The 23,748-nt window shown below is 42.7% G+C and overlaps 2 protein-coding genes across 2 annotated transcripts; both read right to left on the bottom strand.

The window, feature by feature from the left end:
* Nucleotides 1-35: 35 nt before the first annotated feature.
* heatr3 (HEAT repeat containing 3) lies at nt 36-19,077 on the bottom strand. Its single transcript, XM_056278729.1, has 15 exons — nt 18,863-19,077; nt 18,262-18,434; nt 13,835-13,922; nt 13,000-13,100; nt 12,468-12,577; nt 9,955-10,095; nt 9,237-9,532; nt 5,470-5,560; nt 5,006-5,160; nt 4,784-4,866; nt 4,371-4,507; nt 3,699-3,787; nt 2,492-2,635; nt 2,236-2,412; nt 36-2,128 (listed from the first exon to the last, which is right to left on the bottom strand). The coding sequence occupies exons 1-15, from the start codon at nt 19,001-19,003 to the stop codon at nt 2,015-2,017; spliced, it is 2,040 nt and encodes a 679-aa protein (XP_056134704.1). The 5' UTR covers nt 19,004-19,077; the 3' UTR covers nt 36-2,014.
* A 212-nt stretch (nt 19,078-19,289) lies between these two features.
* On the bottom strand, nt 19,290-23,536 carry cnep1r1 (CTD nuclear envelope phosphatase 1 regulatory subunit 1). Its single transcript, XM_056278932.1, has 6 exons — nt 22,720-23,536; nt 21,966-22,037; nt 20,863-20,936; nt 20,403-20,512; nt 19,915-19,969; nt 19,290-19,771 (listed from the first exon to the last, which is right to left on the bottom strand). The coding sequence occupies exons 1-6, from the start codon at nt 22,742-22,744 to the stop codon at nt 19,730-19,732; spliced, it is 378 nt and encodes a 125-aa protein (XP_056134907.1). The 5' UTR covers nt 22,745-23,536; the 3' UTR covers nt 19,290-19,729.
* Between the last annotated feature and the right edge of the window lie 212 nt (nt 23,537-23,748).

Genomic DNA, 23,748 nt, shown 5'->3' with positions numbered 1-23,748 from the left:
AAAACACACCAACTCAATGAAAAGCTTGATCGAATTGACACAGCTTTTATTAAAAAAAAAAAAAACACCACCACTCATTCAAACACCCTAAGAAAGTTTGCGATCAGTATTACAACGGCGAGCAGCTTTGCCATTTTTGATCGAAATTGCTGACTGGCTGAAATGCTGATCGTTTTGATAATGAAATATAACTCAACTCGCAGTGAGGCTACACATTGAGAAAAATTGTGCTTAAAACCCAATGAAAATTGCCTTTTATCCTACTCCTATGCTTAAAAATGGGTAAGTACACTTTTAATTTGAATATTATAGGAATTATATTCATGGACAGAAGAGATGGCGGTTTTATTTTATTTTATGGCCACATTGTCTTGGTGCCAAGTCTTTTGAATACAATCCTCAAACTTACTAACGCTTAAATCGTTTCATCCAATTCACAGTTGGTGTTCAACTACAGCAGGGGTGGCTAAGCATGTGCCATGTGTATGCAGGTTTTCATTCCAGCCGGTGAAATCAGCTGGTGTGGAGTCGGGCTGGAATGAAAACCTGCATACGCATGGCTCTCCATGGCACATGCTTAGCCACCGCTGATCTACAGTCAACAGTTTAAGGCAGTTTGGTTATTGCTGTAACCGCTGCACTCATATTTTTGTCCCTTTTCTAATCCCACTGCTGCCAACATTACTTTTTATAGTGTTCCTGGTTGCAGTGGCTTCTAAAAGTTTAACACCAAAGGAAATGTAAATGACTTAACAGGAAGATAGTCAATTTACCAAGGAAGCACTTGTGGCTCTTTGCATGATCGGACTCCTCCACAACATATGATTGATTCCAGGGGAGAGAAGCAGAGGTGTAGTGTTTTATGTTCTAGGACAAAAAAAACAAAAACAAAACCCACGATAAGTTAAGCAATGGGTACTTAATCGGCATCGTGACCTAACCACGTTAAACTGGAGCTGAAGTATTTGAACACTTGACACTTTGAACATGGGACATGAATTGTATTGTCATCAAAAACAGGAAGCAAACATCTATTAACAAATGTTCCACTGAAATATGTTTCTGAGGGTTTAAAAATGTTCAGAATTTGCAAAATTCCATGACAACAACCAGTTTCATTAAAACAAAAAGCATCCAGATGTAAGAATTTACATGGGGCACACACTGTCCTCTTGCAACATACCCATATGCTATTAGTCTCTATTTTTTCTTAACAAGTGAAATAAAATAAATCTTTTATTTGGAGTCAAAGACAGTTGAATCAGTTCATCTGGATACAACGTCTGACAGATATATTTCATCACTCATCTAAAAGTGAAGTACATCGGGGAAACGTAACAGGCGTTGCCCAAGAGGATGGCACAACACAGGAGAGCTAACGTGTCAGGCCAGGACTCCGCAGTCTACACCCATCTACAGGCCAGTGGCCACTCTTTCAAGAATAAGGATGTGCATATCCTTGATAGGGAGGAATACTGGTTTGCACAGGGAGTCAAAGAGGCCATCTATGTGAAGAGGGAACGACCATCCTTGAACCTAAGGTGGGGCCCAAGAGTACATCTATCGCCATCTTACAATGCTGCGATTGCAAATATTCCCAAATCCTTTGAATAGTACACATGGGCACTGTAACTCTACTAGTTAATGATCACACCCATATTTGCATATGAAACTGATCATTGGTTTCAGTCGTTATACAACTGTATTGTTTACAAGGGGTAGGGATACCTGCAGTTAGTTGAGGTCACTTGGGTAGATGAGTGATGAAACGTATCTGTCAATATTAACGTGTCTAGATGAACTGATTCAACTTTCTTTGATTTTCTTACCTTGATTATTGAGCATGCATAAAGACTTTCATTTAGAGTAAAACGGCAAATCGTTAAATGAAAAATCTTTTATTACCAATGTAATAAATAAACCGCACTCAGTTTGTGTTTCTATTGGCATATCTGTCCATTTACCACAAGCCACTGAGCTTCTGCCAATCAGAAAACCATATGTTGAAAAACCTTCATTTTTTCATCACTGTTTCCAGGTAGCCAATGAATCTCCTCAAATTAATTTTGATGTTATCTAGAACGCATAGCTGCTCCGGGCTGTACTTCCCCTTTCCTTCTTTCCGAATCTAGTTGAGAGAGGGACCATATTAGGATTTTATGAACATGAGAAATTAATGCACACAATTACACATGAAGCCGTGGGATTTCAAAATTAGAAAAGCAGCTCTAGTACCTTGGCCTTGAAGACTGGTTGAAGGGTCTTCAGTGCGGGCAGCAATTGGATGTTTCGAGCTGCCTTCTCTGCTTCCTCCCCATCCGCAAAAACATCAAATAGAGCATCTAGGGCCTCCCCGTTCACAACAAGGTTGGAATCTTTCGAGGCAACTTGGAGTAAGGCATTCCCAATCATCTATAAAGGAGCAGAATTTATTTATGGTAAAAAGAAAAAAATCCCCAAATTATTTCCCTTGAAGGTGACAAAGAAATACCTGAAGATTTTCAGAAGTGCCTTTTTCTTTAGCCAATGTGCTGCCAGTGATGCCCAAAATGGCCAAGGCATTGACCCTCACGCTTACGACATTGCAGCAGGTGGCTGTCTCACTCAGGCCCATCAGTTGTTGGGGACTCATGCACTGACACAAGTAAAGACAAGACAAATTTTGAGCATATGTCTCAAAACGTGCACATTGGAAAGACATGTCAAGTGTGAATGGGTAACTGGCTTGTAAATGTGGATGCAATACAAAGCCTGCTTGAGCGTCATCTCTGTACTTTACAATTAGAAATTGTGTAGCCGCACAGTGGAAACATTACTAGCACTTGTCTTTAAGTGTGCTCAATAATCCACGTAAGAAAATCAAAGAAAGTTTAATCGGTTCATCTGGAGACGTTTATTGACAGAAACATTTAATCCCCGATCTAAGTGACCTCTTCAGTCTAAACTGACTGCAGGTATCCCCACCCTTATAAACAATACAGCTGCATAACAATGGAAACCAACGATCATTTTCATATGCAAATAAGGGTGTGACCATTAACTAGAGTTACAATGGCCATGTGCACCATTCACAGAGGATGTCTTTATGCATGCTATATAATGGTCGTTGCCTCTTCATGGCCATCTATGTGAAGAGGGAACGACCATGCCTGAACCGAGGGGGGGGGGGGGGGACTGTGAGTAAATCTGTCGCCATTTTAGAATGCTGTGTTGCAAACATTCCCAAAACCTCTGTGAACAGTACACATGGCCATCATAACTGTAGTTACTCTAGTAAATATGGTCACACCCATATTTGCATATGAAACTGACCGTTGGTTTCGGTCATTATGCCACTGTATTGTTTATAAGGGTGGGGATACCTGCAGTCACTTTAAGGTGAAGAGGCCATTTAGTGATCAAACGTTTCTGTCAATAAACACTGTGTCCAGATGAAGTGATTCAACTTTCTTTGACTACCGCCCCTATACAAGAAAATGTGAAGCAGAAATGGCAACCACCCCCCCACGTTAAAACACAAAGAAATGTATTCCTTCAAGTTTAATTCCTTAAATATATGTAATACTAATCACTTATCATTAAAGAAGGCATTTTCAAACGCTGCAAAAGCTTCATAACATGGTTCAAATCGTGGGACAAAAAGTTTATCTCTGCTTTTGGCATTGCTGAAGTAACTCAGCCCGGGGTATATTCTATACCTGGGGTATATTTCTAGAGGCCATTATCTGTAGGAGGGACCGCATGGCACTGGTAACTGCCTCGAGGAACTCCTCCTCCTTTGGTATCTCTACAAAAACAAACAAGGCATGAAGCATTGCCTGGTACCAAACAGTACAATTAACACCAAATTCAACACAAACATAGAAATACTTCAGTAGGAAACAATTTTATAAAGACAAAAGAAATCAACTCTATGAACTATTCTTTACACACAGTTTATGTGACATTTTGTTACAAGACTCATTATACAAAAAACCTAATTCTTTTTTCTTTAGGTAACACTTCACTGCAATTTATAATCATTCTAAACACACAAGAATATGCGTTGCATCTGTTGTATAGATGTGTCATTTGTCACGGTGCTGTGGATTTGACCCTTCACCTCTACTACCTTCTAATACTAGTGAGCTAAGAATTCGACCCAACTCCGCCATTGCATTTTCAGTGAGTGACTCTGGAAGAGCTCCAGATAAATGGCCAACATATAAATTAGAACCCTTGCCGTTTCTTTGTGTGCTTTTCATTTCTTTTTGTTTTGTTTTTTTCACTTTAACGTGCCTTCAGATCTCTACAATATTGTCAATTGACTGAACATCAAGTAATCTAAGGTCTCAACAGTCTGTTGCAATAGTATGATACAAATGTCAGACCTTCAGCACCAAAGACAAGCGTAGACAGGTGCTGTGCCACACCCTGTAGGGCTGCTGCTCCACCAAGTGAATCAGCGTCCATGGTGGAAAGGATGTTATGCAGGCAGGTCAGCGCTCTGTACTGCACCCAATGCATCCTAGAGGAGACACCCTTCATTATGGTGCAGTGGGTCAATGCAGGCCAAAGGAAGTGAAAAAGTTTCCCTGTAAAAGCTCATTGAAACCATACTCTGCTAATTACTTAATTCATTCCAGAGTTCAAAATATAATGACTGTTACATTTACAAAATGACTTTAATGCAATCGTGAACAGAAACACAACACAGTGGACAATACAAAGAGTATTGCCATGCAGACACCCAAGCTTCAATTCACAGTCAGATTTATTATCTAATGAAAAGGGAGAAGATTACTTTTTCATCAAGCATTTCCAGGAGGGGTTCTGATAGCACACATCAATGGCCTCCTTGCCTGGGAACTTGGTCTTATTGAGAACCTTAAGTGTTAAGAGAGAGACAGTTTATTACTACCATCTTCATAAAATGTAGAGAGAGAGCGTTTTTTAGAGGTGGGATTTGCACATTATAAAAATGGGGAGCCGACACAAAAAAAAAAAAAGAAAGAGTGGAACATGCCTTCTCTGGGATACTATGGTGTATTAAGGCCCCATGCACCTCTGCAGACAAACACAGGGGGGACATTAGATTGGAGACGTCATCACAGAGGCCATCAGGAACAATCTCACTCTCATCGCCGCTTGATGTCTCCTCCCACTCATCATCGGATTGATCTGCAAGAAAGGATTCACAGATGCATATTCACACACACGCACAAACATGCACATGCACACACACGCGCGCATACACACAACTGCAATGGAAGTGAGTCAACAAAAATGTCGGTGTGCCAACTCAAGATGACAAAAAAAAAATTATTCTAAGCAATCAAATGAATGTCCCTCCACAACCACACAAACTGGGGTAAAAAAAAGTTGTTCAATAGCCCAAACATGGACTGGGTGGTCAAGCTGTGTCACATGCAATCACACTGATGACAAATGCCTAGGGTCAGCACTGCTGTCTATGCCTCCAGCACTCACCATCAGAGCAGCACAGGTTGACGATGATCTCCAAGGACGTTTGCTGGGCTGTCAGCAAGGCCGTCGCGTCCCTCAGCTCCTCCTTGCCCCTCTGGACAATGAAATATCAACCATGGGAGTCAAAATCCAAACAAAACAATCACTGTTACCGCCATTACCATCCAGCATGACACCGGCTGTGTGTTGATCTGCCACCGAGGAAGAATTTTTCTACATCAGACAGAAAGCCCATTCTCGTGTTTATGTACCTTTAATTGTACTTTAAATGTTGCGACAAACCTTAAAACATACTGTGAAGAGGACATCCCCTGTGGAGAAGGGGAGCCTCTTGTGGAGAGGGACAATATTACTGGGGAACCAATGCTGTAGGGGAGGCCCTTCAGGCAGGTAAGATGATAACTGACTTGAGTCCTGACACGTGAAAGTGGAGAGGCCAATGTCTTATCGTTGATCAGATAATTCCGTGTATGTTTAGTTTATGTTGTTATACAGCAATCCTTTGCCAGTCTGTATATTAATATTACCTAACGAGAGGAACCAAGGCCTGGAGACAACCCCACTGTGTTATCCATGACATTATAGGGTATTTTGGAAGATCACCACAAATGTCATCCACTATCAGAGGGTCCAGGCTGTGACTGGGCTCAGAGGGACAGCTCTGTCTCGCCGGTCAGGTCAGGCAAGGCAACAGAGTGTGGTGGTGGAGGGGAGACGCTGGTCCCTGAGAGAACCACGCTCAACAGTGCACCCCCACCAACCGAACTGTCACAGTCTGGCTTACACTCAGAGCTGACTCATAATCTCTTTTTCTCATATTATTTTTATACACACACACACACACACACACACACACACTAGTACTGTCAAAATGAAGTGTTAATTTTTGCAATTATTTTGGAATATTTAACACATTAAAAAGAATTAACGCAGCTGAATTTTGTTTACTTCCTATGGCGGCTGTGCGAGGCTGTTTCACAGGCATATCGGGGGATTCGGTTGTGTGCTCTACCCTCCTGCTTGTCAGTGTATGGAGAGCTGTCTTTTTCCCCTACTCTGCTCCTAGCTGGACCTGTTACAGTGCCTAACCTTCGTCTCTGCTTCCTAAAGCGGTAACCTTTATTGGTTCCCAGCCCTAATCCCCTCAAGGAGAATATCAGATATTCTTCTGTGCTGTGCCAATGGGGTTCATATGGCGTTCTGTGATGTGCCAGTATGAGCACGTAATGAACGTTTTGAATTCACGACAGTTTCAATTCAACTGGCACTCAAACATGGAACACTTTTTTGTTGTTAACTATGATTTATATTAGTACACATAAGAAATTATTGCTTTCTAAGCTGACATCTAATTTTAATGGCCTTGATGGTTTTGAATTTCAACTGGCACTTTAACTTACAGGCCTGGGTTTTGTTATTATTTCAGTTAGTGCTTATAAGAACTGTGCCTTTAGCTGACAGCCAATTTTGATGGCCTTGATGGTTTTATTGGCTTATACTCAGAGATGGATCACAGATTCTCTCCTGTACTTCACAAGAGAGAATTTGTGTTCAAAAGTTAAAAAGATGCTATTAAACAATACTAAATATACTTCCTTTGTGTTGATACATTAATTCCACGATTTTACATTTAAATATCCATTATTGCAAGCTTCAGTCTTAAGAAAAAAGTGATTAATGGTGATTAATCACAGCAAATTGTGCAATGAATTAGTTTTTTTTTTTAAATTGATCAACAGCCCATATTATATTATATCTATATATAGCGGGGGGGGGTGTGTTTCGGAAACAGTCAATGGTGTTCATAAAAGTGCTCAACAAAAGAGGAGCAGAATATCAATATAGATGTAGGAAAACACATTAGGACACATTAGCAGCTGATGAGTGCACGACGCATGAAGCAAGCTTGTACCGCCATGTATTAAGTTTTTTTTCCTACATCTATATTGATAAATAGCGTTTTTTTTCCAGAAACCATCAATGGTGTAGATAAAAGTGCTCAACAAATGAGGAGCGGAATATTAAGACAGATGTAGGAAAAAACTTTAATGCATTTCAGTACAAGCTTGTTTCGTGCGTCGCACACTCATCAGCTGCCAATGTGATTTAAAAACACACAGTCAATAAATATTACATTGCCCCGCATCACACCCCTAGTTATGATGCACAGCAACCAATGGTGGGATGGAAAACATTACAACCAATGGGGGGTAGGGGTAAGGGCTTGTTTTGAATCCTTGCTTTTTCAAAACAAGCCCCAACCCCTACCCCCCATTGGTTGTAATGTTTTCTATCCCACCATTGGTTGCTGTGCATCGTAACTACCTACCCCATTTCAGATGGTTTCTATCCTCTCATTGGTTGCTGTCCACCGAAATTAGGGGCGTGACACGGGGCAACGTAATATTTACTGACTGTGTGTTTTTCTTTGTTGCTTAATCACACTGGCAGCTGATGAGTGCGCGACGCACGAAACAAGCTTGTACTGAAATGCATTAAAGTTTTTGGCCCACATCTATCTTATATCTCTTTAAAGATATATATAAAGCGAGATAACATGCAACAAAAAAGGTGCAAAGTTCACGAGTCCACTCTTACTCCTGTAGCATTTCTCATTCATGCTTTTACGGCGTACCAAAGGTCATCTTGTAGGGAACTTGAATCTACTTGACTCTTGAATCTACTGCCTACTGTATTTAAATACTAGCTAGGAAAAGCCACCTATGGAAATTTACATGCAAATACAACCTGAAGTGAACACTAATCAATGCACAATCAGTACCCACATAAGTTAAATATAGATGACGAGGGCGCACTCCGGTGGTTCACCTGGTAGAGCGCGTACCACATAAGGCTGAGTCCTTACCGCAGCGGCCTGGGTTCAAATCCGACCTGAGCCCTATGCTGCGTGTTATCCCCTCTCTCTCCCCTGCCTTTCCTGACTCTCTACTATCGCTATGAAATAATGGCAGAAAATACCAAAAAAAAAAAAAAAAAACATATACTTAGCACAAAAAGTAAGGAAATTTGTGTTTGGTAGATTATTTCTTTGTTGTAACAATGCTTCTTGGCAATGAATCTTATACTGTTGGAATGCCCGTTTATTTCCCTTTTAAACTGTGCCACATTTGTAAGGAACATGCATTTGTGGGATGAGCAGCAAAGCTGAGTATGTGGGTTGCGCCCATGAAAAATTTGCCAAATCTTCTCTGCCAATGCCAAACAGCTTATTTTGCTGTTGCTATTGACACTTGTTTTGAGCTTCTGGTACCCCAGGTGCTGACAATCAGATGCCTGATATAAGATTTATTGCCAAGAAGCATTGTTACAACAAAGAAATAATCAACCAAACACAAATTTGCTTACTTTTTGTGCTAAGTTTATATATATATATCTAACTTCGTTAAAAGAAACACTCAAAGGTAGGGAAAGTGCTCAACAAATAAGGAGCAAAAAACTGGATTATATATATTATTATTTTTTATATGATAGAAAAGAAAGCAAATATGTGCAGAGAGATTGTCCCGTTAACCAGATAAATTACAGGTGATGGCTCAACAATTACAGGTGATGCATCCACAGCCCAGACCAAGTGTCTTTGTTCCAACCAGGCTGATGTAAATAATGTGTACAAGGATTGTGTGTGTGCGTCTCAGATTAAAATGCAAATATCTAAATTTCTAATTAGATTATTTTTAATAGGACAATTAAATAATTCCGAGTAGCCACAGTCGTGGAATGGAGAGGGACAGAATGTGACACAAACTTACAGGCAAGAGATCAGAGACGTCATTATTGGTGTTCACAGCCTTTCCATTCTTTGTGTGTCCAGCTCCCTCCTCCTCTACTTCCTCCTCATCCATCCCCACCATGTCTCCTATGGCCTGGTCCTCCATGTCTGCCAAGCCCTGGTCATCAACAAAGCGGGCGCCCTCAGTTTGTTTGAGCTCAGGAATCAGCTTGCCTGCATCCAACTCCAGGCACTGAGACAAAATGGCTACCACAGTGTTGAGTGTCTGGGCCTGGCGGGCAGCTGGAAGGATGCTTTTCATGTTCCATATTGCTCCTGGGTGACACAACAGACAGTGTTTGAGGTCAGAGTTAGAGGGAATAAGCCAAACATCAAATAACAAATTCATGAACTGTAAACCAGTTACATTCATTTTCTAAGGGTTGTGTTATGCAATGTGGTACTTAATATTAGTTGTATGTAATGTAATCTAGAAATCAACAGCTGAGCTCACAGCATATGATTCTGGACAAGTGTGTCAGCTGCACACCCAAATGTGATTATATAAAATCTAATCTAGCTGTATCGAGCACCCGAGAGTGGTACAATCTTGGCCATGTCAAATCTACACACTTATTTTTCCACGTGTCCGGCTGGTTGATAGTTCAAAGAGGGATTGAAGTTAAGCATCTCTTCACCAAGTGTGTTTGATTACAACCCAGACAAATTAAAGACACATGACTCTTCACCATGCATACCTGCAGCCAGTGTCCTGAGGAGGACGTGACCCATGGCTGGTTGAGACGACAGCAGCACACTCTCCAGTGTTCCCAGCAAAGGGCTGTTCACGCTACAGAGCAGCTCCGGGTTATCCTCTGTCACCGTGTGCAAACAATGAGCTGGGAAGACAAAAGGAATTAAGATGTTTTAGTCTAAATTACATCCTACATGAGGTAAGGCCCAAGACACCCCACTGGACAGTTAAACATAGACACCATTCATATGGCAGTTCACTGTGAAGCTTGTGGTTAGCCCTGACTAGTCCACTCTGTTAGCTAGCTGGGATCAAGGGTAATTCATGTGCTGTGACTACACAGCAGACTTACCATATGATACAGGCTACCAGTTTTCAAAGTTTAAAATCGCTAACACACTGGAAACACCACAGAGGAAAACTGACTACGCATACATAATATCACCAGCAACTAATAAGACCTGATCTATTACATTTCTAGTGCTAAGTGATAGAATAAGAAATTCAATCTCACAGCTTTCACAAATGAGTCTTCATGCCAGAGCTGACCTCTTTTATATTAGTGAACAAACGTTTGGGTTTTTTTTTTCTTCGGATCTCCCCCCTCCCCTTTTTTTCTTCCTAATTGTACCTGGCCCATTACCCCACTCTTCCGAGCCATCCCAGTCGCTGCTTCACCCCCTCTGCCGATCCAGGGAGGGCTGCAGGCTACCACATGCTTCTTCCAATGCATGTGGAGTTGCCAGCCGCTTCTTTTCACCTGACAGTGAAGAGTTTCACCAGGGGGACATAGCGCGTGGGAGGATCACGCTATTCCCCCCAGTTCCCCCTCCCCCCCAAACAGGCGACCCAACCGACCAGAGGAGGCGCTAGTGCAGCAACCAGGACACATACCCACAATCCAGCTTCCCACCCGCAGACACAGCCAATTGTGTCTGTATGGATGCCTGACCAAGCCGGAGGTAACACGGAAATTCGAACCGGCAATTCCCGTGTTGGTAGGCAACGGAATAGACCGCTATGCTACCTGTACGCCCCTGAAGAACGAGTTCTGAACTTTTCAGTCGAGACCAAAGTAAACGTCAGATGTAACCAATATATGGCAATACATCACACACAAGCCAACCAAAACAAAGTCCATGTAAGACTGCAGAAATAATGAATAAAAAATTAGGGAACTTTGAGGTTATTACTGGAGTCAACAGTTCAACAGTAAAAGCGAAAACAAAACACCACAGAAACGGAGAGGCAAATCAAATGACTCGAGTCAAGTGCCGCCTACAGCACATACCCAGAAGCCCAGGCCAGTGTATTTAGCGTTGCTCTGCAAAAACCAGCAAAATTCTTTTCCTACAAAAAATGAGAGTCCGTAGGAGCTGGGAATAAAACCATGTCCCAAGAATTCACGGATCATTATGTAGATGCATAATCACTTGAGGCTAGATGCTGCCGGTTTGGCAGTTTTCTATTGAACTGAATAGGAGCGTTCCTCTCGACTTGCGTCAGCCGGTGTCGGTGGGCTCTGGCCTATATGAATTTGTGCCACTGGGCAGTTTAGCAAGCCAATGTCACATTTAATTCAAAGAAAACAACACTGTAATAAGGAACAAAAAAATAAACATATTGTGCTATAACATGAGCTACATACCTGCTTGTAAGTGGGTTCAAAGTTTATTAAGTATTTCAGATTTTTTCTTTCTGGTAGGATGTGCACATTTTACACGGTCAAGCTTTCGTAACTTACTTAACTTAAAGTATCAGACCTGACACAGCAACCGAGTTGTTGCCAGTGTGTGCAGATGTAAGCAAGGACCAAAATGTCCATAATTCTAGTTTAGCAAGTACAAATCATCATCATTCAGGCTACTTGAATCAGGTGTTTATTTTGTTTGTTTGTTTTTTTTTTTGGATCCCCCCCCCACCACCCTTTTTCTCCCCAATTGTACCCGGCAAATTACCCCACTCTTCCGTGCTGTCTTGGTTGTTGCTCCACCCTCTCTGCCGATCCGGGGAGGGCTGCAGACTACCACATGCCTCCTCCGATACATGTGGAGTCGCCAGCCACTTCTTTTAACCCGACAGTGAGGAGTTTCGGCAGGGGGACGTAGTGTGTGGGAGGATCACGCTACTCCCCCCAGTTCCCCCTCCCCCCGGAACAGGCACCCCTACCGACCAGAGGAGGTGCTAGTGCAGCGACCAGGACACACACCCACATCCAGCTTCCCACCCGCAGACACGGCCAATTGTGTCTGTAGGGACACCCGACCAAGCTGGAGGTAACACAGGGATTCGAACTGGTGATACCCATGTTGGTAGGCAATGGAATAGACCACTACACTAACCGGATGCCCCAAGTGTAAATATTTAAATCACCATGGCTTATTGTGAAACAAGATCCAACAGCCTGATAAAAGATTTTACCAGCTTTATAATTCAGATCTATAGACATTTATGAAAGTATAAAACTGTTGATGCAATACCATAATTTATCTCAAAGTTTTATCATTGAGTTATTACCAGCAGTAATGGCCAGCTCCATGTTATGCGGGTGTCTCTCAAGGCACTGGAGCATCACATCCACAAGTCCGGATTTGTTGAACACAGACAAAGCTTGGCTGCTGCTCTCACTGGAAGGGCCAACAACATGGCAAGAGTTGCATGTAAGGTAATCAAAGAAAAAAAGAAAAAAAATGCACAATCTTTTGTATGGTAGCTTGGTAGCCCGAGGTTGACAGCAGTAACTTCATGGTTTGAGAGAAAGGGCTCTGAATTGTTGTTGCGCTATCCCCATCTGAAGAACTGGCTGGGAAAATCTGAGAGACTAAGTAAGTGAGTGTTGCTGTCCCCCGCTTTCCCTCATCTGACATGTCCACTAGCAAGGCACCAAGGGCTCAAGTACAGGACTGGTTGTACAAGGTGGGACCATAACGCTATAGAATGAGCAGCAGGGTGCTGTTGAAAGAAAAAGCCTTCCTGCTTAGACAAACTTACCAAGACAAAAGGTTAAGAAAATATTTCTTGCAACAACCTTCAATAACCTCTTGCTCACCATAAATTCCAAAGTAGGTTCACGGCCTCATTGGCTACATCTTCCACGGTATTCCTCTGCCCTTTCACAGGCACGACGTTGGTCTCAAAACCAGCACAACACTGGAGAGAAACAACAGTGAGGATACCATAAGACACAGGACAGATAAGTACGCTATGCATTGATGTATTCGACTAAGTGACTAATTGTACAGGTATGAAACTCCTTCTCTCGCCTGCCAAGCAAAACAAGTGATGGGAACCTTCATAAAACACAACCCTGACGTCAGATCAAAACTGATGAGGCCGGAGGAAATCAATAAACCATTTGCCTCTGGGTTTGTCACATTCTTATATGTGAATCTGTCAACATGATTGCAGGGGTAGATTAGAGGTTAGAGAAAACTGTCCTGTAATTTTAAATCATGGGTTTGATAGCCACCACAACCATGCATCCTGTCCAAGTGCCTCGGAATATGAACCCCCACTTGTTCTTTCAGTGAAAATGACCAGCTTATTGCCCAAAACGTCCATAAGACATGTGTGCAGGATTTAGATAACTAATACAAGGGAACCTAAATGCAAAACCCTGGTTAAGGGTTGCCACTTTATCCATTTTTAAGTGGGAGTCTCAAGTAAGTTGAAAACAAAATGATACTTGCTTCGAAGATATAAATGAGTTGTACTTTATGGAATCAGTTATTTTCTCTGGGTAGAAGATGTCAGCAATTTTCAAATAGTCGATCTCTCATTTTGGAACGCAACAGCCTGATTTGCTCAACACTATCTACAGTCGGCAATCCTGTGATTAGTAACGGAAATGAACCAGTGAGCTAAATATGGAGGCAGGGTCTGACCTCACGGAGCAGTGTTGTCAGTGGAGTCATGATGTCCTGTTTCACCATATCCTCACAGACTTCATAACCTCCGCATGCACTCAGATTCCTGTTTCAGAAAAACAAAACCAGATACACATTCTTGTCTCAGTTTAAATGATAATCATAGTCAGTATTTGCATGTATGTATATGTGTGTGGGGGGAGTACTGAGTTGATGATAAACTAATGGACCAACACCAGTTCCACAAAAAAAAAGAACCATCTCATTTTCCTTGATACCCAGCTGTGATCTGTTGCATAAAGTGTAAGGAGGCATTTCAAATAATTCTGCTTAAGGGAAAAATCAATCTGGCATGTGGCAAGTGTTTACTCGTCTACTATGAGAACAATGACACATTGAGCATCAGATCATAAAGAAACCAACACCTTCCATCTCAAAGCCCATGTCCATATTGGCAGCATGCTGCCCCCTGTTGAAACAATGTGACTTATGCAACACAGCAAGACTTCACATTTCTCAACGGCATTACACCAACTAGGCCCTCAAATAAAGTGACCCATTAACATTAAGGCCGTTACACAACTTAGCTCATCACTGCAGTATTTTCCTACCTGCAGGAGAAAACTATCAGTGTATGTATAAAGATAGTCATTGAGGGACCTTTGTGGAACGTCAAAGTTACAACCAAAGAGGATTGTACACTGCAACTATTTTAATTCAAAGCAAAAATTACCCTATGGATCGCACATGGTTGGTCCTTCCTGGCCATCTACTGTGAATGGATAGACTAATCAGGGATCAGGAACAATGTATTGTCATTTCTTTCATGTACTTGCATACACAAAAGAAACAAAATTCTGTTTCCCCCAGCCTTGGTCTTAAATCAAATTAAACAATTAACTGTTAACTAAAATTTTCTGTTTTTTATAACCACTTTTTGTTGGTATTTTGAATTACAATATGATCAGTTATAACAGAGGTGTATTGTATGCAATTACATTACATTACATTACAGTCATTTAGCCGACGCTTTTATCCAAAGCGACTTACAATAAGTGCATTTAACGTAGGAAATCTGGAGAACTACTAGTCATCAGAGCTCATAAGTGCATCTAAACAAGCATCTAAGAGCAAAACCAGTGCTAAAGTAAAAGTGCAAGAAAGAGATTTTTTTTTTTTAATGAGTGAATACAATAAGTGCTAAGAACAAGTAAGAGGGTAGTAGTTCATAAAGAGGTGAGTTTTCAACCTGCGCCGAAAGATGGGCAGCGACTCCGCCGTCCTGACATCATTGGGGAGTTCATTCCACCACTGTGGGGCCAGGACAGAAAAGAGCCGTGACCGGGTCGATCGGCAGCAAGGGCCTCTGAGCGACGGGGCAACCAGGCGTCCCGAGGCGGCAGAACGAAGTGGTCGGGCGGGGGTGTAGGGCTTGACCATGGCCTGAAGATAGGAAGGCACTGTTCCTTTCACTGCCCTGTAGGCTAGCACCAGAGTCTTAAACTGGATGCGAGCAGCTACTGGGAGCCAGTGTAGGGACATGAGAAAGGGAGTTGTATGGGAGAACTTAGGGCGGTTGAACACCAGGCGAGCTGCAGCTTTCTGAACAAGCTCCAGAGGTCTGATGGCCGACGCCGGGGCGCCAGCAAGGAGGAAGTTGCCGTAGTCCAGCTGGGAGATGACCAGAGCCTGGATGAGCACCTGTGCCACAGTCCGATTTGGCGTCACCACGGTGTTGTCAATAGTGATGGCCAGGTCTCAGTGTGGGCAACCTTTCCCCGGGAGGAACATCAGCTCTGTCTTGTCCAGATTGAGCTTCAGGTGGTGTGTCGCCTCCACTCCGAGATGTCAGTCAAGCACGCAGCAATGCGTGTCTCTACTTGTGTGTCAGAGGGAGGCAAGGACAAGATCAGCTGGGTGTCATAGGCATAACAATGGTAAGAGAAGTCATGCGAGTGAATAACAGAACCCAGGGATGTTGTGTACAGGGAGAAAAGGAGAGGACCCAGAACCAAACCCTATGGAACGCCTGTAGTCAGTCTGCGAAGCTCCGACACAGATCCCCTCCATGTCACCTGGTAGGAGCGACCCGTCAGGTAGGTTGCAAACATTGAGAGTGCAGAGCCTGTGACACCCAGCCCCTTGAGGGTAGAGAGGAGGAACTGGTGGTTCACTGTATCGAACGCAGCTGACAGGTCCAGGAGTATCAGGACAGAGGAGAGAGAGTTTGCTCTTGCAGAGTGCAGCGATTCTGTCACTGCAAGGAGGGCCGTCTCTGTCGAGTGACACACCCTGAACCCAGACTGGTTGGGGTCCAGGAGGTTGTTCTGGTGGAGGTACAAAGAAAGTTGGTTAAAGACAGCACGTTCGAACATTTTGGATAGAAAGGGTAGAAGGGAAACTGGTCTGTAGTTTTTGACATCAGAGGGGTTAAGTGATGGTTTCTTGAGAAGGGGGGTGACTCTAGCAATCTTGAAGGCATGGAAAGCATCCTGCTTGGAGGGAGGTGTTGATGAGGTGGGTTAGATCCCCACCTCAATCCCACTTACAGTGTAGTCCATCCTATTTATGAAATGGAGTTGCTGCCACAGCATTGCACTACTTACAATGTCTGAACACGTCAATATACAGCACATCACTTCAGCCTCAAGGACTAGATCTGTGCTGCACAATGCTCAACCCTTATTTCATGCATTTTAATTTTCCTCATAATTAGCTCGTGGTATGTCCTTATACATGCTCAATAATCCAGGTAAGGAAATCACAGAAATTAAAATCAGCTCATCAGGACACAACGTTTTTTTTTTTTACATTTAAGGGGTGGCACAGTGGCCCAGTGGTTAGCACTGTTGCCTCACAGCAAGAAGGTCCTGGGTTTGAACCCCAAGTCGTCCCAGGTCCTTTCTGTTTAGAGTTTGCATGTTATTCCTGTGTCTGCATGGGTTTCCCCTGGGTGCTCCAGTTTCCTCCCACCATCAAAAAGACATGCATATTAGGGTTAATACTCCTGTCTGTGCCCCTGACCAAGGCAGTGGAAAGAAGAACTGGAGTTGGTCCCCGGGCGCTGCAGCTGCCCACTGCTCCTATACAATAGGATGGGTTAAATGCACAGTACAGATTTTATTGTAACCTACAATTTTGTTTTAACCTACAATGGCAAATTGGCTTTCTTTCCTTCTTCTTATTGAGAGAAATGTTCCATCACTCATCTAAGTGACTTCTCCAGCCTCAACTGACTGCAGGTATCTCCACCCTTATCAAATCAAAATCAAATCAAATTATAAACCCTTATAAACAACAGCAGTGACATAACTACCAAAGCAACGATCGGTTTCATATGCAAATTACCTTGAACATTAACTAAAGTTACAATGGCCATGTGTACTATTCACTGTTCTCTTGCAATGCCCAAATGTGCAACATACTGCATAAAACACTATCTGAGTGCAGATAGTGACAGCTGGTTATAAATAAATTAGTATGGTGTGTGTCCTGCAACTTCCCTATGTAATGTTTGTACGAAGTGCAATACACTTCTTACCAATGCAATGCTTAATGGATGAATGCTCTCCAGGGGTGGCTAACCATGTGCCATAGAGAGCCATGTGTATGCAGGTTTTCATTCCAGCCGGACTCCACACCAGGTGATTTCACTGATTAGCAACCCTTCAACCAAAGAGGAAGAATCTATCAGTGAAATCACCAGAGGCCTCGTGTATCATTCGTTACTATGGACAAATTTGTGCGTACACACCCGTGGAATTTTTTAGCCCTCAATATTGTCTGACAGTAGCGGCAAATCGTGATGTTTATTTGTAATTCCTTCCTCCTAACATCTATTGTCTACCTCTTGCAACGAGCAATAACCCAGGCCTGCAAAGACATCAGTTTTAGCCAAACGGTGTCTAAATTCAGGGGTTACCCAGGTTCTACACTGGTCTCTGAGACAAACTTCAGGGCTAAAAAATCCCATGGGTGTGTACGCATAAACTTGCCCATAGTAACGATTGATACATGAGGCCCCTGGTGCGGAGTCGGGTTGGAATGAAAACCTGCATACACATGGCTCTCCATGGCACATGGTTAGCCACCGCTGCTGTAAACACTGAATGAATACTGTTAACTTAGTATAGGGGCATCAGTGCATGGGCATCAACGCAGATCTGACATTATGTCCTAAATTCTTTGACTCTTACAAAGTTCTTAGATCCTCAAATCCTGTCATGTTGTGCCAATGCCACAAACGAGAATTGTGAGCAAGTCACCAACATGAATCCCTGTACTTTGCAAAGTTGCCCCCTCCCCAATACATATTATCTTTACATAGGGTATTGGATGAATACCACATGGAGTCCTACTTCTCCTACAATCTAATTCAAACGCCACTTTTGATGTACTGATGAGGTAGGCGTAAGAACACTTGTCCATTTGCACCAGTAGCTCACCTGAGTGCCCCAGCGGCAGTCTCTCTGACGGCCAGGCAGCGGTCCAGCAGCATGGGACCCAAACGCCTCACTGCGTTCCTCTTTAGAAAGCCGGGGATGGTTTGCCTCTGCTGCACCAACCGAGAAATGCTGGCACATGCGAACTCACGTACATCTGCGCTGGGACTTTGCAACTTTTCGACAACATGAGAGGAAGGACGGAGATGATTAGACTCCAAACGTATTCCTGCAGACACACGTGTATGTACTGCTGCTAAATATGGTTATTTTGTCGAAACTAACTCCCCAAGTACGAAGAATCGCCGATAAATGCTCAAAAAATACGGATTGAATCACATATCTAAAAGTTGAGTCCAGGGGACAGACTCAGGAGCCAAACCCTCATTAGGACTGTTTGGTAGAAATTCAACAACAGATGAACGTGTGAAGAAATACTCGTGAGAATTACCCACCAATATTTGTACCAGCTACTAAAGTTAAACTTCCACTACCCCACTTGTATCAGAAAGCGTTCAATAATTAATTTTCAGAGTGGTTGGCAGTCGCTTGTTAGATGACATGATAGTTATATTGCATTGATTCAGTTAAGTCACGTTCATACTTTCTCCAGCAATTCCCCAGCTGCGGAACTGCTGTCGTCGTGGTCACTTTCATTCGCTTCGGTTGGCTTCACAGCAGTCACCGGCAGTCCGACTGAGTTCAGCTGAGGACGTTTAAACTTGTTGGTCTTGCTTTTCCCCATTTCGATTAGTGACACGGTGCGGCCAGGGCACCGACGGCGTTTTCTCGTGTTTCGGAAATCAAACACAGCCCAGCTCGTTCCGGGCCATGTGGAAGATTGTTCGCTGCCGTAAATCGATTGCTGCAAACGAAAAGCAGAAGCTGTCGCAAAAGACGCAAAAGCGCTCTCTGCACACTGACGGGAGAATGTACACATCTCTGGCTCTGTGTGGAAACCAAGTTTACTGAAACGCACACATCCATCTAACCCCAATCCTATTTATCACACCAATACAAACGTTGTGGAAAAACACATTTTAATTCTTTATGGTAAATAACAGCTTAGGTCTGAGATTATATGCAATACAGGGGGAGCAGTCTGAAAGGAACGTCAGTATTAATTTTGTAAATAACAGTTTAAAAATATAAAGATTTATCTAAAAGACATGCACAACAGAAATAAACACATATGGACTCATGACAAATGAGTAAAATATATATGTTAGTGAACAGCTTCAAGAGTGACATTAACAGACTTATTTTCTGTTCATTTCTTCATTCCTCTGGGCAGATTTCAATTTCAAAGACAAAACCTGCCTCATTGCTGTACTGCTTGTCCTTCCATCTCTCTCTTTTTTTTTCTTTTTTTTTTTAATTACCTCTAAAGATCTCAGAGATTGATCAGTGGCAATAAACATAGCAAGTTTAAGAACACAAATTCCCTGACCCTCAACCCACAATTGTCTGGTTATTGAATGTTTGGTCGTGGTTTGAGAATAAGCTTCCCCGTCTGTAAAAAAAAAAAAAGACAAAAAAGACAAAACAAGAGTTACAATACAAGGGTTTTCCAGGTACAATAAAAGGGTTGTACCAAAAACAAACAGAACAGGCTGAGAACCGCAATAGCTAAAAAATTAGAAGTTCTTTACTTACATCATCACAGGACATATTGTATTCTGCTAAAACTGTCCGACATCGAGCAGCAATACTGAAGGGGAAAAGGTCAAAGTTGTAACCAAGATATCATATCATGCAAATAATTCCAGATGAGGTAGGAAACCATCTCCATTGACTAGATGGTTATCCCCATTTTAAAACATCACAACGCAATGGATTGTGGGTTATTCCCTCAAGCAAAGTCTGCACGATTGCAGACTTATGGAAAGTGTTAAGTAATGGTTCAAAAGTCCACAAGCGAGCATTCATGCACTTGGGGATTTTACCTTAGGACAGCCCTAAGGCCTTGCAGACTTATCAAGAACACACACCCAAGTCTTTGAGCCCATGAGTGCGGACATTGAGATTGGGCTTCTCATACTGGAAAACTGAAAGATGGATGCCACTGCTGCAACAGCAGTAGCCTAACAGACAGCGTGTGCACATGTAGATTCACTTGAACTAAGTAATACATAAAAGGATACATTGATGGCGCAACGACTCGTTTGTGTATTCCAGCGAAGAACAGGGCGATTAGAGTTATACAGCTGATTGTGAAGAACGGATGATTCCACAGTGATGACAAAAATGACACCTGCATTTTAAGAAAAATAGCAAAAATAAGGCAATATCAAATCAATGCATTCAGAATCAATCAGTCAAATCAGTCAATACAATTTCTCTTTTAACAAGATAAATTGGCTTTATTGTAGGTTTAGTTCCGGATGATCCGCTGTGGTGACCCCTAACGGGAGCAGCCGAAAGTAGTAGTAGTAGTAGTGGTAGTAGTAGTAGTAGTAGGTTTAGTTGACAACAGCTAGTAAACACTGTAAAAATATGACAAAACAAATTCATGCTTAGGCCATAAAACAGGTGCCACAAGACATGTCACACCTATCATCAAACACATTCATGACAAAAAAAAAAAAATAAAATTACTAGTACCTTCTGTGTGTCAGGATCTATCAACCACTTCCAGGCTCCAGTGGCTGTACAGACAGACACCACTATCAGAATCACTGAAACAAGATCAGAATGAGAAACTGTATATCAACATCAACAAGTCATTGTTTTCATAAAAAGAATGTGCACATATTTTGCATTTGTTGGCACTACTTTACACTGTCCTTGTGACCTCTGGCTTTGCTAAATATGCCACTCCAAAGCACCAACAATGAAGTCTATGTAACAGAACTATCAAATCCTTTCAAGCTTATAATTTAAAGTATATTCAGCCCAAGGCATGGTACACTGAGCAGTGCATGTGCACATGCCAAGATAAAAGTGGTTCCAAGGAAATAGAAATGCATAGAGGAAGTACATCGACAAAATACTGTCAATCTTACTTAGCCTCTCAACTGTCAACCTTACTGGTATGTCAGTCTGCATTCTCAGGTTCCAGCTTGTGAAATCTGGGTATCCTTAGGTTGTGGGTATGATAATGAGTTAAAGAGGAACACATTGAATACAGTAGGGGTCTGCAGATATGTTTCATCAAGGACCATGTTTACACAGATTTTCACTCCAACCCAACACTATACCACTTTATGTCCTGAAATACCACAATTTTAGCCGGAGAAGAGGGAAGTGATTTGTGAAAATTGGCCAGCGCTTTTGTTGGGTTGGAAGAAAGCCTGCATAAATACGGTCTTAAATGGTACAGACATGACTGGACCTGGACAGCATTATTGAAATGTCCATAACATTGTTCAGATCAAGAGTTTAGGTCCTCGGCCCGCTAATTTATAAAATGTTGGCACTCAAGGCATTTTGATGAGCCACTAAATAGCATATCACAACTATCAATATCAATCAAATCACATATTGCACGTTGCTCCTTGTCATAACAAATTGAAAGCGATCAATCAATTTATGGTGCGATGTTTACATCATGCACTGTGCTTATTCTAGTCATTAGCACCTGAGATAGTATGTACTGTACTCGTCCGTGTACCTCTGTATAAGTATCTATCAGTTGGAGAGATTTCTGTAGTCATGCTGTCTTGTAAATGAAGTGGTTATGGTGTCTGTTTTGGTGAGTTACTTACTTCGCCACCGACCTGTTGCAGGTTGCAAACAGGAGACATACTCTGTCAGTCTTCTCTCAAAGGCCTTTAAGTCTGACAAAAAGGGACACGTAAGTACCATTTTTCCAATCTGACAAATATTACTGCACAATGTTAAAATGCAAATTTGCCTTCTTACCACTAGTTACCGATAGAACCAAGTAATAGGAGACCACATGTTACCGATAGGGTGCAAAAACAACTTTAAGGGCACCAGAGAGCATAGCAGACATAAAACGGGGATAAACGCAGTATCAAAGGGTTCCTGCCTCTACGTAGTGAGGATGCACGACATACCAAAGGTATGCTGGCTGACTTTTACACCTGTTCACTTTGGGACTCATCCAAAGTGAACGGACAGACAGCTACGTTGGGTCGTTACGGCTGCCGAGGAACCTGACGCGAGCAAGGGAGCGACTAACTTCAGCGGACGTGTGGATCCGAAACTATTTTTAGACGACCGATAAGGTAAAGCACCTTGGACCAGTAGCCCACCTCGATGACAGCTGCTGTTCAAACCTACCGGGGGAAGCTAAGGTTAGTCCCGTGTGTATCTGGGTCAAGGGGTTAGCCTCGCAGTCTCGGCTAACACGCTAATGGGCACAAGCATAAGAAACGGCTCGTACCTCGTACAGGAAACCAGAGTATCTTAATGAATGAGGCTTTACTCTGAAGCGAATAAACTGAACCAGACGCAGTGTGTAAAACGAGATACTTCGCCTGCCAACGCGGTTACCTTCGGCCTGCTCCAGGGAATTCATCGCTGTCTCTTCCCCCGGCGGCTGTAGGCTCTGGTTGTTAGTCTGCTTCTTCTTCCTCGGGGTTTATTGGCGGCTGGCAAGCAACGATGTGGTGCATTACCGCCATCAACTGGAATGGAAAGTGGCTCAAAACGGCTATATGTACTTTAAAAAAATCCTATCTTCTCAATTAAACTAATTATTTCACAGGTTTCTGAGAGGGACTACATGCCTCTCCCAGCAGCTGCTACACACCTCCTCCAGAAACGCCTACAACACCCAGAAATGCCCTTGCTGCCTCAACAATTATGCCAACTCTCTTGGATTCTCTTCCTACTCCAGCAGTAGTCAAATTAGCATTGCCAAAAGGCCAAAAACTGTATCTGGTCCTCACAAAAGAAAAACTCGGCATACTTTTTTTTAATTGATTTATCCTCCTTAGCTTCTTGTCTTACATCATTCTCATTGTTTTTTCATCCGTTCCCTAAGCAGCTTCAGCATACGACAATCCCGTTTCTGCTCTCACTTTATTCACTTTCTATTCCTTAATTCGTTTTGGACCCTGTGCTGACCCCCACATCAGGGTTGTAGCGAAGGCACTTCGCTTGCGTTTTCTCCACTTTACACTTTTCTACGTTGCGGTTGTCCTCCCCACATCTTCTGACGACATTACATACTGCAGCAACGTGTCCATATTGATAGCAAAAACATAAGAGGAGCTCTTTCATAAGGCTTCACGCTATGTAGCTCACATAATCAAGGTACACTCTTCCCGGCAATTCCTCTTCAAAGGTCAATCACACAGAACTGCTGTCTTCCTTCTTCCCTTCTCGGAATCTAGTCACTTCTTGCCCCCCACACACACACACCCCCACACACCCCTGCAACATCCCGAAATGACTTGGCCTATACTGATAGTGGCACGCCACTTATCACCCAGTTTTCTTTGATTTTAATTCGAGTGGGAAGCAAATCACACACACCTCTAAATATCTCGATCTTAAGGGCTTTATCTCTCTGACGCG

This window comes from Lampris incognitus, chromosome 4, assembly GCF_029633865.1.
Source record: "Lampris incognitus isolate fLamInc1 chromosome 4, fLamInc1.hap2, whole genome shotgun sequence".
Classification (NCBI taxonomy): Eukaryota; Metazoa; Chordata; class Actinopteri; order Lampriformes; family Lampridae; genus Lampris; species Lampris incognitus.
Note: the sequence above shows the minus strand (reverse complement) of the source record. Positions and strands in the feature narration are given on the sequence as shown.